At 28.8% G+C, this 19009-nt stretch overlaps 1 protein-coding gene across 2 annotated transcripts; it reads right to left on the bottom strand.

The window, feature by feature from the left end:
• Positions 1–599: 599 nt before the first annotated feature.
• LOC107445281 (uncharacterized) lies at positions 600–15555 on the bottom strand. 2 transcript variants are annotated; one of them, XM_021145866.4, is made up of 5 exons: positions 15287–15555; positions 7100–7155; positions 2353–2459; positions 970–1135; positions 600–805 (listed from the first exon to the last, which is right to left on the bottom strand). In XM_021145866.4, exons 1-4 carry the CDS (start codon positions 15369–15371, stop codon positions 979–981), a joined length of 405 nt encoding a protein of 134 aa, XP_021001525.1. In that variant the 5' UTR covers positions 15372–15555; the 3' UTR covers positions 600–805; positions 970–978. The 2 variants fall into 2 exon arrangements, with proteins under 2 accessions (XP_021001525.1, XP_042895327.1); XM_043039393.3 differs by lacking the exon at positions 970–1135 and having other exon boundaries at positions 15287–15509.
• Positions 15556–19009: the final 3454 nt, after the last annotated feature.

Genomic DNA, 19009 nt, shown 5'->3' with positions numbered 1-19009 from the left:
TGAACTATTTTATCACTAATTTAGTAGAAGGCGTGACGAATAATTCTTCGCTTTATTGTTCCTAATTTGAAATAAAAACCAAATTAAATCAAAAATAAAATTGTATTGTCTAATTTGGAATAAAAATCATGTTGCATACTAAAAATTTATATCATTAGTTACGTTTAGATTTTAAAAATGGTAAAAGCACTGATTCATTAATTTCACTAAAATGTCACTTACCTGGTTCTTCCATCAAGCTCTTTAATTGTGTCGGTATATGCTTTTCAGTTTTGAGCATGATTTCGTAGTGTTTCACTACTCTGATCTATTGATCACCCCGTGCGAAGAGCGGGTATTGAGCTAGTATATAAATAATTTTTTTAAAAAACTACACTTCGAGAAGGGGAAAAAAAATTCAGATAATTTCTTCTCTCAGCAATCACATGACTGATTATAGTTTCGAACTACTTACTTTCTAATTATCTACCAAAATAAGTGAACGGTAAACAACCTGAAAAACTTTTGATCTAGTGATCGATCTTTTCCGAACTAAGAGCCAATTTTATTTGTTCAAGTGGGAAGTCTTAAATATACAAATTAGCAAGAGCAGATTATAATTCAAGTTACAAAATTAAATACAATTTTATTTATTACAGTCATTTATTACACCATATTATATCATTTTTCATCACCATTGAAGGATTTTTTGGATGAATGAATTTGTGAAGTTTTACTTATCTTTATTACATTAATACTCATTACAAAAGTATGAAAAAGTGAAGGCATTGAAATATCAACATTGCGGCATTCTTCAAAGCATTATCTAAAAGGAAAGAACAAAAAATTATAATTCAAACTAGAATTACTTATTATATTCAAACACTCTTAATTACAATTACAGTTAAATATTTAAAAATTAAATTCTCTCTATAAAATTTGGTATAATTAAAAATGTTTCTGTTAAAAAAAAAATCAATAAAAACTTACTTCAGTTATTTAGCCGAATGCTTCACAGCTGGCATAAGTAATATGAAGAAAATTATCTTCCGATTTGTATCTTTCATATACTTCAGCTAAAGTTAAGCCTAAAGCAACCAATTCGTTATCAATTATAAAATAGAGGCCTTCGTAGTGTGGCAGTTTTATTCTACACCTGTGAAAAAAGTTTCATGAATCAATAATTTTATGCCATAATAATGAATTATGTTATATAAACTTGTCACTGATATTATGATCATTTCATTAAGTTCAGTAATATAAATAAGCCCCTTCCACAGTCAACGTATATTTTATTTTAAAACCGTCGCTGATCAGCCGACCCAAGTTTTGAGTTTACGACTACTAATGTACTCTGGTAAGGTACTCTGCCAGACATTCGTCTGGAGCTGTGACGGTGACTATGGTAACGAGGTATGATTATTTTAAGTGGGGGAGCGGGATCCCTCTTTAGGACAGGTTTCGGCGAGAGAAAAGGAAGAGCTACCATCCCTAAAATGGGCTCTTCTTGTTTCCATAGCACCAGACTGCCGCAGACTTAGTGGCGGTCAGAGTACCTATCTTTGACAAATAGTAGGTTGCCTTGTTATTTTGAACCCAATCCAGATGACAAATAAACTCCATAATCAAATATTGAGAGAATTTTGTTTTCAAGGAGGACTTTTTGTTGGAACTAACCCGCATTTGCGTTACATGGAGAGGAATACCTCCCACGGTTAGCCTGTGAGGATATTTTACGTCAGCAGTTTGGTCGGTGAGAGCCGGGTACGGAATTCGTATCGACCGGCCATCACTGGGATCCGAACTCGGTTCACCTCATTGGGAGGCGGGTGCTCTATCTCCTGAGCTACCGCGACTCGACCAACATATATTATTTAAAATATATATATTTTGTTAATAGAATAAAAATAATAGATTATTACATCGTTTTTCGAGAAAAAAAAGAGTATTTTGCGATAGACCTGTATATTCCTCTAATACTTAACAAACAATGAAGTTAAAAATGTTTTCCGGATAACCGGGATAAAAACAGGATTTATGGATTAAACAAGAAAAAAAAACACTATCGAAATCAAACTTATCACTACAGGTAATGCTACGGAAAGAGGGAAAGAAACAGTAGAGCTATTTGAATTCCAGAAGAAAGCATTGGGGATTTCAGGCTTTTGCAAAATTTTGTTGATAGAAGGTTTTTTTTTAACCACACATTCCTTGTTAGGGATTCGAGGGACTTTAATTGCGTTTATTCATACTCTTCGCTAATGATTTTGTTGTAATTAACAGTAGTGCATTTTTTGAGCTTCATATTCCCATGATATGTACAACAAAATAAATATGTGTATATTTTACTAAACAGATTTACACTTCACTCACCTAACCAGTGATTGAAGTTGACTTATAGTCGTGACTTCAGATACTATCCATTTAGGTCGATCTAGCACAGGGAGGTTCCAAGCAGTTCCGGATTTCTCAAATATTACCTGTAAAAATTTAAAACTATAAATGAAATATTAAAAAAAAGTAAAAACAACCTAGCTAAATTACTTTTTACGCATTTCTAAAGACAGGTTTGAAAACAATTTTTGTAAAATTAGGCTCTAGGCACTAACCGTAGGGGAGAGTCGGGTAGCCCCGCCTACTTAAGTATTGCTTATATTTCTGTATAATATTGAGTAATAATCAATATTTTTGAATGTTTCCATTGTTTTATCATCCAATTAAATAATGCAAAAAGAATAAATCAAAAAAAGAATAGTTTAACTGAAAAAATAGAAATTTAAAAAAACATGTTTTTCAGCTCTTCTCAAAATGAGTCGGGTAGCACCGCCCAGTTACAAAAATTTTGTTTTTGACTGTTTTTTCAGGTGTGAATGAAAATGACCAATGTATTGACAATATATAAACCTCGTTTATCATTTTTATCACAAAATTATTTTATTTATTGCATATTTATATACTTCTAGTGAATTCTATTATTTAATAACAATCATTTAATAACAACAATATTTGTTGTTAAAAATGCATATAACATTCAAATTTGAAGCAATAAAATAATAATCTTTGCAACCGTACATTTATCGACGGACGACGGGCGGTGATACCCGACATTCATGTGAGCGGGGCTACCCGAAACCCAATTTTTTGCCCGAATCTACCCGAAACAAATGTCATACTTTTTATCATTATTAATGTATATTAATATATTATAATATTAATATATATTTATGTTAAATATTTAACGAAAATAATTTAATTTATGTAACAATAATTAATAACAATAGTTGTTTTTCAATATAAACTTATTTGGTTGATCTCTTCTTATAAACTTAATATAAAATACTTCTTATAAAATTACAAATTCACTTTGTATTTTGATTGCATTCAAATGCTTTTGTAGATTGATTCGTTCACAAATAAACGAAAATAAATAAGTAAGCAAATAGCTTATCATAATATTTATGATTTCTTGATATTAAATTTAATTTGGATATATCAATTACATTTTAAAAATATTTAATTTTTCATTTTTAAGTATATAAATGTATGTTTCATATAATATTAAAACATATATTTGTCGTTAAAAATGCATATAACATTCAAATTTGAGGCAATAAAACAATAATCTTTGCAACCGTACATTTATCGACGAAATAAAATTGGGCGATGATACCCGACATTCATGTGAGCGGGGCTACCCGAAATCCAATTTTTTTGTAAATTTGTAATTACTCAAACAATTTTTCACATATAGACTTCTTTTTTTGAGCAAATTAAACTTAAGACTACATACTTTAATGCTGTATGTATAGAAAAAATTATTTTTTTTTTGTATTAAAATGAAGTTTAATCGAAACATTCAACCAATTTTTCTTAATTTCATGACTACTTTATTCAACATATTTTCAAAACTATTGTTTACCATGTTACCAGCTGCATAAATACTTGAAACTTTGAAAATAATATTTTTTTTAATATAACAATTGATGTCCGATGGCCCATTGACTTGAAAAAATATTCTATACGTATGAAATTGACAGTGGCCCGGGGTACCCGCTGGGCGGGGGTACCCGCTGGGCGGGGGTACCCGACACTCCCCTACATGCGCTGATTGTAGGGAGCAAAAAAATATTCTGTTGATTAGAAAATATTGGTGACTTTTCTAAAACGTTTGGTGTATTATAAAATCCGTAAATAAATTAAATCGTAGATGCCCATCATTACGGGTCACGATCCAATCTTGGCTTGCATTCTTTTTTTCCTTCATGGTGAATCTTCAAAGCTTATTCGGAAATAAAGATTATTATATGCAAATCATTGAAGATTGTTTTATTATTTTACATCTTGAATGTTTTTTGTTCTTCTCTTTATAGGGGTTTTCAAATCATATGCGACTGACGGTAAATTACTCCAAAACAATGTATAAGCTAGTGAATAAAACACTTTGCGATGCAATCTGTCGTCTAAAAATTGGCTCCCTGACTTATTTTTAATGACAGTAGATCTTTGTTTATTATAAAAATTGACATTACCCTTGATATCTAAAATCATATCTCATCAGCCGAGAAACATTTTTTTAAATCTATTTTTTCTAATTAATAAAAGCATTTTTTTTGCGATCTCTTATCCCTTCATTGAAATCTTCTCAATATGTGAGTCAGAACCTAACTAAAATTGATGAGTGCAAAGGAGCAATATCTGTAAGAAAGGTCCTCAAACGGTGTAAAAAAAATTTAATGAGAGCCCAACATCATTAAAAGTACTAGAATTAATCTGAGCTGTTCATATTAATAAAATAGATGAAAAGAATCCAGCAAAGAAGATTAAATTTTTGTGTCAAAAGCCTTCGGGAAAAAGGAAGTCCATAATGGCGGTTCAATTCTGTGGAATCAAATTTAAAGTGATTTTAGTAAAATCTAACAATCTTTGCCAAAATATTGCTTTTTGTTTATAGTAGAGTTTTTTAGCAGAAAGATTTCTCCAAATGTGAAACAGAACACTGTAGAATACACACAGTGAAACAGAAGCATGTATATTCATCATTAATCAGTTAATAAATATAATTTTTACATATGGCTCTTACTATTGTTCACGAATTTTCTTTTTAAAGTTAAACCTCTATCTTAATCATTAGATTATCAATTATTTATTTTTTATATATAAAATACCAATTTTATTTTATTTTGTGTATTAATAAGTAATTTTAATTATAAATAGATTATTAGTTCACAAATCAAGTTTTATATACCGAATGACGCCCTATTGCATAAAAAAGGCCTTGGAATTCGTTGTGTAGTCTTTAATTATTTAATTATAAATTTACATGCAATAGAAATTATCCCTGGAATACGAAGAAAAAAAATTTCTATGAAATCTAATGGAAGTAAAGGTATAGAATTTCGAACTCATGTACTAAATAAAAAACGGAATATCTCAATATCTTTTCTTATTATTATCTTAAGATTCAAACCTTAATCATTCGAGGAATTAATCTTAAAAAATATGATGATGAATTTGTGAAGATGATATTTTAAGTCATAAAATTAATCTCAAAAAACGTGCTTTCTTTGAACAAGAATGCCTTATTAGACAGATTTGAATTTTAAAGCATAAAATACAAGCATACGCTGTGATCTGAAAATTATGGTACTGATAGTGATATGGTGAAAATTTGAACCCATTCTGGTTAATTTATCTTAAGGCTTATATAGTCTTATCTCCTACTTCAGAAAAATGAAAAACTTTTCACGTAAAATCATTAAACTTTTTCCTGACATAATTTCTCACAAAAAAAGACAACTTTTAAATATTTGTTATTTTCTTTCATTAAATAGTAGTTAAAAATTTTATAGAGCGCAAAGTTTGAAAATTTTTATTTCATTTCAAATACTGTTATACAAAATTTGAACGAAATTGGACGAATAGTTCATGAATAATCATGACTCAAAATAAACGTATTTTTATTTATTTATATATTTTATTCTTTCTTTTCAGAAAGAGCTATTCAACAAATTTCGTATAATATTTTGAATTTTTTATTTATTCCTAAATTGTATCAAACGAAATGAAAATGTAAGTGCCGTTTAAATCGAACATTTTTCCGACCATCATTAATTTAAATAATACGAAATAATGATCAATTTTAAAAAATGCTTTGAAATGCCTATGGAAGTCAATTTTTCTAATTATGTGCAAAAAGTATTTTAATTCACCTTTAAATAATTTAAGAGCTATGGCGATACAAGAAAAAATTATAACATTATTAAAAAGCTCAAATTTTCGACTGCTGTCTAGTGTAAACTTGTGGCCATATTTTCCAACCTGTGACTACCTTTTACACCGTTAGAAACTTCTCGGAAAAAAATGGTTAAATAACAATTTATTGAATGGTTAGTTTACCATATTTTATCAAAACTGTCAAATAACCATAAACAAAATGGTAATCAAACTGTTAAGTTTGAGAAAGACTGTTTATTAATTTCTTTCACTTAATACGGTTAAACAACCAGAATTTTATCGCACCAGCTAGAACCACCTAATGAAGCTACTTAGTTCTTTGAAATTTCGTACATATCATAGCCGAGCGGGTTTATCTGTCAATCTCATGACCGGCAGTAATGGAGTTCGAGTCCTAGTGTTGACACCACAATATTTCCTCTCTTCCCTTCAACACATGAAGAATTTCCAGTGTCCGGCACTCTCCAATGACCATTACCTTACGAAAAGCCGAGCTCCTATGTCTGGTAAAATAATTCATTTTTTTCTTTACGTTTTAGAATGATGCTAGTTGTAAATGGGTAAAAAACCGTCTAGTTTTGTATTCATGTTTTTATAATCATACTTTTTGAAAACAGTTTCAAAACCATAAAGGAAAAAAAGGTTCTTGACCGTAAACTTTAAGGTTAATTGGATGGGCAGACAGCCGCCAGTTATTTTACCATAATTTTTGAAAGAAAATTTTAACAGTGTACATTTTGACGATCAAGAATCTGAATTAGTCGTTACGTCACAGATTCAGTTCAGTTGGACGTGCAATGACGTTCACAGATGCATGATTATGTTGTTTTATACTTCTGGACAGTTGAGGGTTAAAACAATTTGAAAATATTGTAGCAACACTTACCGGTATAGAGTTTGGAAATTTCTGCAAAACTCTATCTGCCTCTTCTTTTCTTTTCGCTGAAAAATAAAAGCAGAAATTCGTGTGATTTATTAATCAAATGCATGTTTGTGTTGAGATTTAATTTCATAACAAAATAGAATGTGTGGATTAAAAAAGTATGTAACTAAGTAATAGTTAAGGCTGTTTTTAGAAGGCTGCGTTGTTGCGAATGATGTGCCACTCATGACTGTAAGGTCAAGTTTAGCCTATCTAAAACCAGCGCTGTCTACGCTTTATTTTGAAATGGCGCAAAATATCAAACGCTGGGAAAAAAAAGCAGCAGTTTAGTGAAAATGAAAGGTGTTTGTGGTCTGATTCTTTAAAATTTAAAAACTTACTCCAAATGCTGCCATTCCTGGGCTTATAAAAATTTGCAAAAACTAAGAATGAGACAGTGACTTTGATAATTTCCATCTAAGTGGGAAAATGTCACCAAATTGGCGATTTTTAAAAAAAATTGGCAATTTTTAAAACTTTTAAGTTGTTTTTCCATTCTAAAGCCCAAATAATTCTCCACAGCAAGATTATACAGATAGTAGTAGTTTAAAATCTTCGTAATGCTTCAACCGTAAGGCATTTTAATTATTGCTTTTTTATTTTCCTTGCCGACAGAGCGTCGAAAAACTGCGCTAAATCTCAATAACATTCAATAATTAAAAAAAAAGAAAAAGAAAACTAGGAAAGTTCCAGACTGCGGTAACATGTTCCTTACTAGATACCTAGTTACATGAATTTTATTTTATAACCAGCGTTGAACAGCTGCGTGGTTTTCAACCCAACTTAGAAGATAATTGAAGCTCCTGGATCAAGCAATTAACTGTCCTTTGTGGAGGACTTCTTTATGGAACTAGCACGCAATTGTCTTACGTGGAGAGGAAAACTGCGAAGACCATTCACGGTTCGCCCTGTGGCAAAGGAGATCATAGCACATATGATCCGTCTACCACTGAGAATATTATGCGTCAACAATGTGGTATGATCGGTGTGAGCAGGAGCAGAAATTATATCAATCAGCCACTGCTGAGATTTGTACTAGAATCACCTTATTAGGAGATGAATGGAGGTACTCTATTCCCTGAGCCACCGCCACTCAGATATTGCACTAAGTGCAAAAATCTTGATATTTTAAACATATTTTTGATAGATTTTAAGGCACTAAATTCGAATATGATATTTATCGTGCCCGCCAACCTTACTTATGTGTTTTTTTTCCGCATTTTTTCAATTAATTCAATAAACAATAAATGCACTGTCAGAGTGTGTTATGTCATAAATTTTCATTATAATTTTACCTTTAAAGAATTGAAAATTGAAGTAGTATTTTTAAAAACAAAATTTTGATTTTAAGGAAATATGACTATTATGACTAATATTCTGGTATTGAATTTATAAATATATACATCATTTAGCAATATGGAACATATAACAGTGAAATAACCAGTATCTGTCATGCAAAAGATAATTTTTATCACTATTAAAATTTTATTTTAAGATATTTAAATCATAATTTAATAGATCTAATTGTTTGCTATTTGATATAGCGTATTAAAAAATTTAAACTTGATTTATGGCTAAAAGCAAAAATAGGCTGATAAACAATTGGGTATAATATAGCCTACGTCACAGGTTGTGTTGTTCCTACTAAATTTAACCCATGAACGGCATTTTCTGCGAGCCTAACTTCAAGCCACAAATAAACAAACGAAGTGTTCGATCGTTTAAATAGCTGCTCGCCAGATTTTATTGCATTATAAAGAAAAGTTATTGAAACTAAATACAACTAAATAAACAACAGCAATTAAAACAAATAACAACAACTACTAATAACAATAACTAAATAAACAACAACTAAATTCCATTCGTTTAGCATTGCGTCACATGTTGTTCCTACTAAATCGAGGTAGTTGTGTTTTTTTCATATTATACCCAATAGTACAATAAAATTATAAGCAAGTTACTTTTTGCATAAAACAGACTACTTAAAAATATTTTAGTGTAACTGTGTATTTATATAGAGTAAGCACAGTGTTACTTGCTTACGGGCATTAGTAATTAAAATAAAATGAATCCTGAATAGGACTGGGCGATATTAGAAATTATATATCGTGATGCATCGTCAGTTTTGCATCGCGATATAGCGATGTATCGCGATATAGTATTTTTGAATTTCATTTACTTGTAAGGCACAGAAAGTCAGATTTCTATCAAAACTCCATACTCAGATTGATTTAAATCAATTTATAAATTTGAAGATATATATGTTTTGCTTAGGAAAGATATTAAATAAATTGACTACAATGTACAAATCTTACTTAAAATATTTATTGAAATGTTTGTTTAGAAATTCATAATGAGCTTAAAACAAAGTGTTAAAAGCTTTTTTTGAAAATTAATATTTTCTTGTACTATTATGCATAAATAATTACATAATTATTAAGTTCGATCTTAATGTTCAATTTCTAAATGAAAAAGTAAATGCAAGTTTTGTTACATTTTCTAAAAATGATCACGCAAATAAATGAAATATTTCTTAATTTAAAAATAAATAATAAAAAAATAAATAAAATTGAAATTTATCAATATATTTACCTAACAGCATAGAAAGAAAATTTAAAAAATAAGTTCGTTAAAAATTATTTGTATGTTTAAAACAACGTGTTAAATAAATTTTAGAAAAAAAAACGCTTTTAAAACAGTATTTTTTATTTCTATTATTTCAGATAAATAATTAAATTAAATTGATAATGACCTAATTACGAACGAAAAACAAAGAAAGGTTTAATTTCGTAAGAATAAAAACAAAAGAATTGTGATATTCGATAATATATTTAGCTATTTAACAAATAATATGAAAAGAATATTTTTTAAAAAACTTATTATACTCTTTAATAAAACGAAGTGCTAAATGATTTTAAAAAATGAATAAAATACGCAAACCTTTCAAATTTTTTTGAATAAACAAAGTTGAGTGATTTATGTCCAAATCCAAATGACAAAAAATAAGTTTTGTTTTAACTTTATTTCTAAAAGTAAAAACAACAAGATTTATAAATTTAAAATCAGTAATAAAAACCTATTAAATTATTAGGAGTTTTATCCAAAAAGTTTTTAATAAATTAAAAGAAAGTAAAAAAATAACCTAACAAATTTAATTCTTTATGGGCGTCTTAAATTAGATTTCCGATAAAATAATTTAAAAATAAGAAAAAGTTTTGTTTCAAAAAAAAAAACTTATCTAATTAATGAAGTAACTCCTCTTTATATATTCTTTTCAATAATAGATTGCCTTCAGAACAAGGTAACGTCGGCGATCACGAAGTTAGTCCCACTCAAAATAATCTACAAGAAACGATATCAAGTTGCTACAAAAAAAAAAAAAAAAACTAAGAGGTGCGAAAACGAACATGCGAGATTACGATACATGTTCTCAAAACTCTGATTCTACAGCTCACCAATCAAGGCCATTTCAACATAACGAAACGAACATCGTCTTCCACAGCGCGAGTCGACATCGGAACGTAAGAGAAGAATCTTATATCGCTATATCGTTTTCTTCTATCTTTGCGTGTCTTATATAGCTATATCGTTTCGAGCTCGTTGTCTTTACTCGATGGCTTAATTCAGATTTCTGATGTATCGCTTTGAATGAAAGTCGCTGTATCGTCTTGCCGATATATGCGTTAAATCGATATGTCTCGATACATCGATTTATAGCCCAGTCCTAATCCTGAAATTCTCTTAATTTCCCTCAGTTTGAAACAGTATATATGTTAGAAAAAATAAAACATTTACTTAAGTACGATTACTTTGATTTACTTTTATAGTGGAAAATATTGATCAGAATTTTTATTATCTATTTTTAATTATATTTACTAATTACAAAGTAAATTTAGTGTAATGTACAATTTTAAGTTTCTTAATTTGTAATGAAAAAAAAACGTTAAAAATTAGAAAAATAAACATGCATAGTATCCACCTGATCACTCATTAAATATTTTTTTTAATTGTTCTATGAGGTATTTTAAATTGCAGTGTAAACTACCTAGATTTTTTAAGCTTTATGATTTAAGTTTTAAAAATAAATCTAAAACAAATAAATTCGCAAGGAAAAAAAAATATTGAAATAACTCCAAGTTATGTTTTCTTAATTAGGGTTGATTTCGCTAATATGAGGCAAAAATAAATAAATAAATTTTTATCTGTTTAATAAGGAAGAAAAAAAATTACGCAATCCTTACATTATTTATTTATCCATATAAGGCTAAGCACCATTTATACATTTCTTATATTTTGTTCGTTACGTTATTTAGTCAATGTTTTGTTTAGTCGCCCCAATTCATTCACGATATTTCTTTGTACTTGACAAACTTTTGATGATGTATTATTACACAGCACAATGTCCTTAAAAAAAGGCAGAAACTAAAAGGGTTACTTTAGTATATTAGGAGAAATAGCTCCTGATAATTTTTGGATCTTCTATGAATTTTTCCTTAAAACTTTAAAGCAATAAAATTATGCGATTTGTGGTTTCGAGTAAATAATTCAAAACCACACGTTTCTCAGTTTTTAGATTTTTTTAAAATCTAATCTTATCGTAGTTAAAATTAAAAATGATTTTTCCATAAAGCTAAAAATTTCCTTTAACGTTAATTACGTAAAAAATCGTGATACTTTTTAAAAATTTGAAAACTATTAAATGTTTCTTTTTAATTGTTGATTACAGAATTGCATAGGAATTATTTTGTGAGAAAAAATTTATAGAAAATTTATTTTCCTCTTAATATTTTTTTTTCCTCGTAAATTTAGCAGATTTTTTTTTCAGTGCAACATTCTAACACAGTTAACTCCCAATTATCCTCGGAATTGAGTGACACACGAGGACCGGATAAGTAAATTCGCGGAAAATACCCAAAACGCCTTAAAAAAAAAGAACCCATCATGATATTTTTTAAAAATATAAATGATAAATTTCAATAAATATTGTTCTGCAGTTTTCTTCACATTTTTTAAAAATCTCTGCATAAAAATGCCTGCCAATTTTTTTTGATTCTTAGTATTGGAGAACCGAAGGCTAAAACAAAGCACACACAAGCAGACTCGGAAGTTCATACGTTATTGAAAAAAGAACTCGGAAAACAATGTTCGAAACACGTGAATTAGTTCTTATAAAGAGTCACTGCACATACACGATTTTTTGAAACTCTTATCAGCAACAAAACTAAAAATAGGCAACTGAGTACAATTCTGAAATCATGCATATGGCTCAATGCCCTGCCTCATTCTTTTTCTTTTACAAATGCTGTGCAACAATAAACTATGCTGTGTGGGGACCACCCTCATTTGTTAGTTCCCAATTTTATAACTGATAAGAGTTTCAAGAATGTGTTACATTGCTTACTAAATAAATGACAGAGGATATTTCATTCCCATTCATCATATGAAGGCAAGACAGGAAAAACTAAATTTCTTTACTTGCTATCAATATCAATGCTTTGAATAACAATACGACCTAGCTGCTTTGATGAGTGTCGAATATTTTGAACTTCATTCCGCATTTGTAGTTCGACAGCTGTAAATCATAACTCAAGTTGTCTTGCTATTTATGAATGTCTTGTAATTTCCACCCTTTCAATGCTGGATTTTACTTAGGTACTGCACTGAAAGCTGCAATGCTTATATGTAGTCCCATAATTTGATTAATTGGATTACACCTGGACTACGAACATAAATGTTTGCTATTATGTAATTCTCAAAACTTTCAAAATAGTTCCATCTCTATGGATTTATTTTCAATTCCGTATGCTATATTGTTTATCATTGCAAAAAAAAAAATTATAGAGAAGAAATGAAATCTAAGAGCTTGCTGTTGGGGTCCCTCATGCCCTTTTTGTGATGTGTTTTCTACTGCTGAGTACACGATACCTGAATTCCTCTGAACTAAAGTCACTGATTATTTTAATTATTAATTAACTAATGCAAGTGTCCTTTTTCTGTGTAAATGGTAAACACTATTCTTTAATTTGGCATAAAAAACTAAATTATTCACATTTTGCTTGAAACGAGTGTTGTGCTGAGCATTAGTGCAAGATGAAAGACTACTTAAATCATAAATGTTGTTAGCAGCTGGAATGCAATTTACAGCTATTTCAATGACGGTCACAACAATAAATAGATAACTATGCGTATAAATGTAAACTTTATATGCTTTCCTATTGCTATATATGTTTATTGCTTTACATGCTTTCATTTAACACTTGATAATTTAACATTTGCTAGTTTTCCTAAGTTGGTGATGTTAAAGTAACAATAACACTTTAACGTCTTCAAAGATGTGAAGCATTTAAATTTGCTAAGATTTATATTTTATATAAATCATAAAAATAAACGATAAAAATAATTCAACTTTCAACCCCTTTTTGTTTTCTACGAAAGAATAAAAAAAAAGTTACCAGAGCTCTGATACTTTTATTGAACAAAAAGCGTCAGATACTAACTGAATTGATGATTATGGTTATCAATTAAATGTATAAGTTTAAAATCAATGCTGGGCATACCAAAGAAAATAAACTCACACTCCATCTTATTACTTTTTGTCTGTGTATCACATTAGCTAAATTATTTTTAAATAATTAGAAAAAAATATCAGCTTTTTTTTAATAATTTTTTTATCTTTATGTTTTTTAAAATATCCTTAATGAAATTTTAAAGAACTAGTTTATCTGTTTTATTATGTGTAAAAACTTATAAATCTAGCAACAAAAAAAAAATTTTTAATGGTTTATTTTTAGGTAAAATAAAAGCAATTTTTTTATGTAGACTATAAACTATTAAAAAAATTCTATCACCCTCCCCCCACCAAAAAAATCTTTTGCAGATCAAATTTAGAAAGCTATCAATTATGTTTTGAACTAATATCTTATAAGAAATTGCATATACTACTGATTGAGTTAGGGAAGCAATGAAGTTAAAAAAGTAAATTTTTAGAAACTTCTGCTCTAGTCTTCGTAAAAAAATGTATGTGTGTTATAATCTTAAACACTCATGCAAAATTGTAGACGATTATTTTGAAAATAACAAGATATATCGTGTTTTAAAATGGGTGTAAAATGAGAGAAAAAAAACCCGATTTCGAGATAAACGCATTTAAAGACTTAAACCACTGTTATCACCTTGCACAAAAACTATTATAAACTGTGAATCTAGTACATACAAGAGTAAAATATTATTAGAAAGTACAGGACGCTTCTAAATTTATAATAAACTTAATTTCAAAAATTTTGTCAGGCAGCGTATTACTTTAGAAAACTTCAGAATGAAAAAAAAAACAATAAAATCTTAAGAGCATAAAAACAAAATATAATAATATCAGTTACAAATCAAAATGCATATATTATTTCAACATATTATCAGCTTGTCTTAAACGAAGTTTTGATCTCCCCCCAGACATAAATTAAAATCAAAAATCAAATTAAATCAAAACTTTATAAACCAAGTAAAATACTTGAAAAAGAAAACAAAGATAAAAAGAATTAATCGAAATTCATATAATTGTTTTTTAAAAACATATACAAATACTACAATAAATAATTTTTATAAAGCTTCAAAAAAATATTTTTTATAATCTAAGAAGACTGAATCATCAGAAAAGGACTGCTCACAAAATTAACAATTTTAGAAAATCGGGACCAGTAAAAAATTGCATAATATTCTTTTAAAAAAAATTAAAGTATTTAACGTAAATTTTATTTCTGTTGAGCTTTTTTTGGATTAAATTTTAATCCCCTCAGTTTTTCAGGTTGTTCCTGAAATGTATGAACCCTTTTTCGAGGTGATGCATGCAAATAATCCGATTCCAAAAGTTTTGATTAAAATGCATAATAACCTGCTTATTATACATGAATATGCATATATGAAAATGGAGATATACTGCTATTTATCTATTGAAAGTGCACGATGAAATAGATTAGTATGCACTTGCACAAACCAATTTAGTAAAAAATGCCATGTAAAAATTTTCAGTTTTTATATTTTTTAAGAAGGAAAATTATTATTTTTTAATTATGTAACTCCCAAAAAATTTTTTGGCTGCATGCTGAACAAATATCGATAACAAAATATGAAATAAAAGAAAATATTTAATCTACTTACCGAGATTGTGAGTATCATTATCTGCTGCTTCGTAATTAAATCGTTTTTTAGTATTAGTTACAGCATGGCGGTGACTGCTTAGCATTTTTAACAAATATAAATCAAAAATTATACCAAGAAACAAATACGTGCCTGTGCTGTGTATAAAGCTAAACTATAAAGGTATATCACTGTAATACTGGCAACCCTTATGGTTGAAGATTGAGACCCAACCAAGAAAGGACCCCCTGTAGCTCCTGGACTAGCTGCAGCCAATACAAAAAGACCTTAAGAATTATCAGGAAAGCCTTTGAACGTATCAATAAGGTGAATTTAGCCATTTTCAGTAAGTTCTATTGAGTTCCAGATATTCTATTCTATTTCGGAAATTTCTATTTGAGTGAATAGTTTCTTACTGTTTCAATAATTTCTACGTTTCCATAAGAAGACAAAAACTCAATTTTTTTTTTCTTCCATAAAAAGTTTACATAATTATAATGACGAAAACTGTTTTTTGAAGGTTCTGTTGTCATACTAAAGAACGATTTTTTTAATGCAAATAAGGGGGCCATTCAAATATTACGAATAAATGATTTTTTGTTATAAAGGAACCATTTAGTCAAATATTTGTAAGAATGTTTTTTGTGAAGAAGGGACCATTCATATGATTCAGAACAAAAGTTTTGGCCCTTTTAGACTCCCTTTTTCAGCAAAAATAGGCATGGGGTGGGGTTTGTGATTTGTTTACCCTCCCTTTACTACTTTTACTTTTTGTTTCAACAAAATTTTAATAAATAGTTTGTTTTGTGAAATTTTGAAATTCATTGCAGTAATTTTCTTCTCATTTTTTCTTTCTGAAAATTTAACTTTTATTCCAAATTTTCCAAATGTTTTTTTTTTTTTTGCTAATTTATTTTTTATTTAACAAAAATGAAAATAAACAAAATTTAATGTTTTACTTAGGCAATGCTCAAACAGCTCTCTCCATACTAATTCCGTAAATGGCACATAACTCCAACATGAGAAGAAAAAAAAAACTGTTTTGTGAAAACAATAGGCAATTGCAATCAAATTTTTTAATACTAAAATATTATTCCGCTACTGCAGTAAAATTTAGTAAAATTGAATCATTCACTTTCATAATTTTTATCTAAGGAGAAAAGTTTCTCCAAATTGGCGATTTTTCTTTTTAAAAAAAAGTTTGTGTTTTTTTTAAAGTGAAACATTTGAAATATTTAACTTATTTGTCCCTACTTAAGCTCAGATAATAATTAAAGGCAAATAGTACAGATAATCAAGAGTGCTACTCTTCAGTTCTGGGGACTGATATTAGTCTGGAAAAAAAATCTGTAGTTAGCCTCATTTCCTCAATTAGTACTTTTCCACTTGTTTTTTTAATTTAAAATGTCCTTTTTTCCTTTATAAGTTAGCAAATATTTTCCGTTATAAATAAAATGAATTTTAATGAAAATATCGTAATTTTTCATAATTACTGCAAAATTATTAATTAATGATGTCACACCGAAATGAAAAAATGGGATTAATGCTTCTAAGTGTTCAAAGACATAAAAGCCGGGATAGCCTGGTCGGTAGGCTGCTGGGCCCACGTCCGAGAGTTCGAACTCCGCCGGCCGAAGACTCCTCGTGTAGTAAATGGTGTCACTGCACGTTAAATCTATCTCGTCCCAAAGTCCTCCGTGTTATGTTCCCATAACAAATCGATACCTCTGGGGGTATTGGATTGGAGATCGATCGTTCTCTGATTCAGGTCAAAATTACGATCTGTGGATGAATGGGTCCGCCCTATAAAACGGGCTGTGACGTGTGTGTGCCTGAAAACGAATTTTTGGTCATAGGATGGCGCCACTGTAAAACAAGAAACGCACACTCTGCCTTAAATTTGCTCGGTTTCACCAAGCAGGTTTACCCGTGTGGCAAGTGACATTAGAAACAACAACAAAAACATAAAAGTTACGCATATATGTGGATATATAAATAAAGCTTTCTTGCTTACACAAAATTTGTACTGTTGTGTCTAAATTTGCTTCAGTTTTCGTTTTACTCTTATGTCTTAGAATTTTGATCGAAGTTAAATTAAGATATTTTTTTTTTAAAAAAAGAAAATAAAACTTAAGAGTTACGACAAAAAATAACAGTAAAACAAAAAAATAAGTAGAGCTATGAATAGCTTCATGAAAAAAATTAGTGGCTTATAATTCAGTGATTTGTGTAAAAAGATGTACAGAGTTAGTTATTTTTATGTTGATTGCTGTAAAATAATTAAATGAAAAAAATTAGAAATAATTGAAGCATTGATTTTATATTCACTCATTTGGTGAAACAATGACGTAACTGATAATTACTCTATTTAGATTGATTTTGCAGATACGTCATTGTCCCCATTAGAAGAAATAATCATAGGCTTATTAGGGGGTACACAATGTGGTCCTACAGGTTACAATGTAAATATAAATCCCTCAGTTGGTGAAGCAGTGACGTAACTGATAATTACTCTATTTAGGTTAATTTTGCAGATACGTCATTGTCCCCATTAGAAGAAATAATCATAGGCTTATTAGGGGGTACACAATGTGGTCCTACAGGTTACAATGTAAGTATAAATCGCTCATTTGGTGAAGCAGTGACGTAACTGATAATTACTCTATTTAGGTTGATTTTTTAGTTGCGTCATTGTTTCACCAAATGAGCGATATGTGCCATTATCATGGAAAGTTAGATTTTCGAATCAATAAGCAATAAATTTCTAAAAAATCAGATAAACAAGGTTAGATCGTGTTAGTTGATTAAAAAATAAGTACATTTATGAAATTTTTTAAGAGTGAAACTCATGATATATTTATTTTAAAATTATAGCTTTGTCTCAAATGTAAAAAATCCGAACTGTAACTTTTTTTTTCCATTTTCTCTTGCGTAACAGCTTTAAAAATCATCAAAAGTTGCTTTCAGGGAAGGAAATTTCACTTGTTAGCGATCTAACTCTTATTTTTATAACTTTTGTGAATTCACAACAACAGCTTATTACTCTCTTTGGAAGAGTGGCTTCCCCTGCTCAAAAAAGAGTGAAGTTTTTTTAACTATACACCTATATTTGAGCAAAATTCTTGCTCTCGTTCACTCGAACTTGAGTGGTATTTATTTAAGCAAAACTTGAGTGCTTTTCGCTCGAACTTGAGCGATTTATTTATTATTCTAAATAAAAAAATTTATGTTCAGCGATGTAAATTAGTTATATTCTCGCTTCTATTTTAAGCTTAATTTTTTTTCTGATGAATATGTCTATTGATATTTTGAATAGAGAAGAATTAAAAAAAACATTTAGTTAACAGCGACATTTCTGAAAAAAAACGCTGTTTTACTTTTTAGCAAGTATATATACTCTGTTCTTATTTTTGAAATAATATTATTTTTAAAATATTATAATTTAGAATATGTTCTATGCACTGTCCATTTAAACTAGCAGTTTTTAGCGATTTTATATAAAATTCTGGTCATTATTTTTTCAATAGAAATTTGTGAAAATTGAAAGTAAAAAATGTGGATAGTTATGGAATATTAAAAAAGTCTGATTCCATGCTAGAATCTTTGCCAAAGCATGTGGTGATGTATTACATCTGTAAAGAGTTTCAGAATTTTTTCTGATCTCATATTAAAGTTTTTACATTTTACTTTAATATAATAAATTTATATCCCCGTTTCAGTTTTTTTATGTATAATTTTGGTACA

Source organism: Parasteatoda tepidariorum, chromosome 6, assembly GCF_982258835.1.
Source record: "Parasteatoda tepidariorum strain Cologne lab strain chromosome 6, Ptep-v5.0, whole genome shotgun sequence".
Lineage (NCBI taxonomy): Eukaryota > Metazoa > Arthropoda > Arachnida > Araneae > Theridiidae > Parasteatoda > Parasteatoda tepidariorum.
This window is presented reverse-complemented; position numbering and strand designations above follow the sequence as displayed.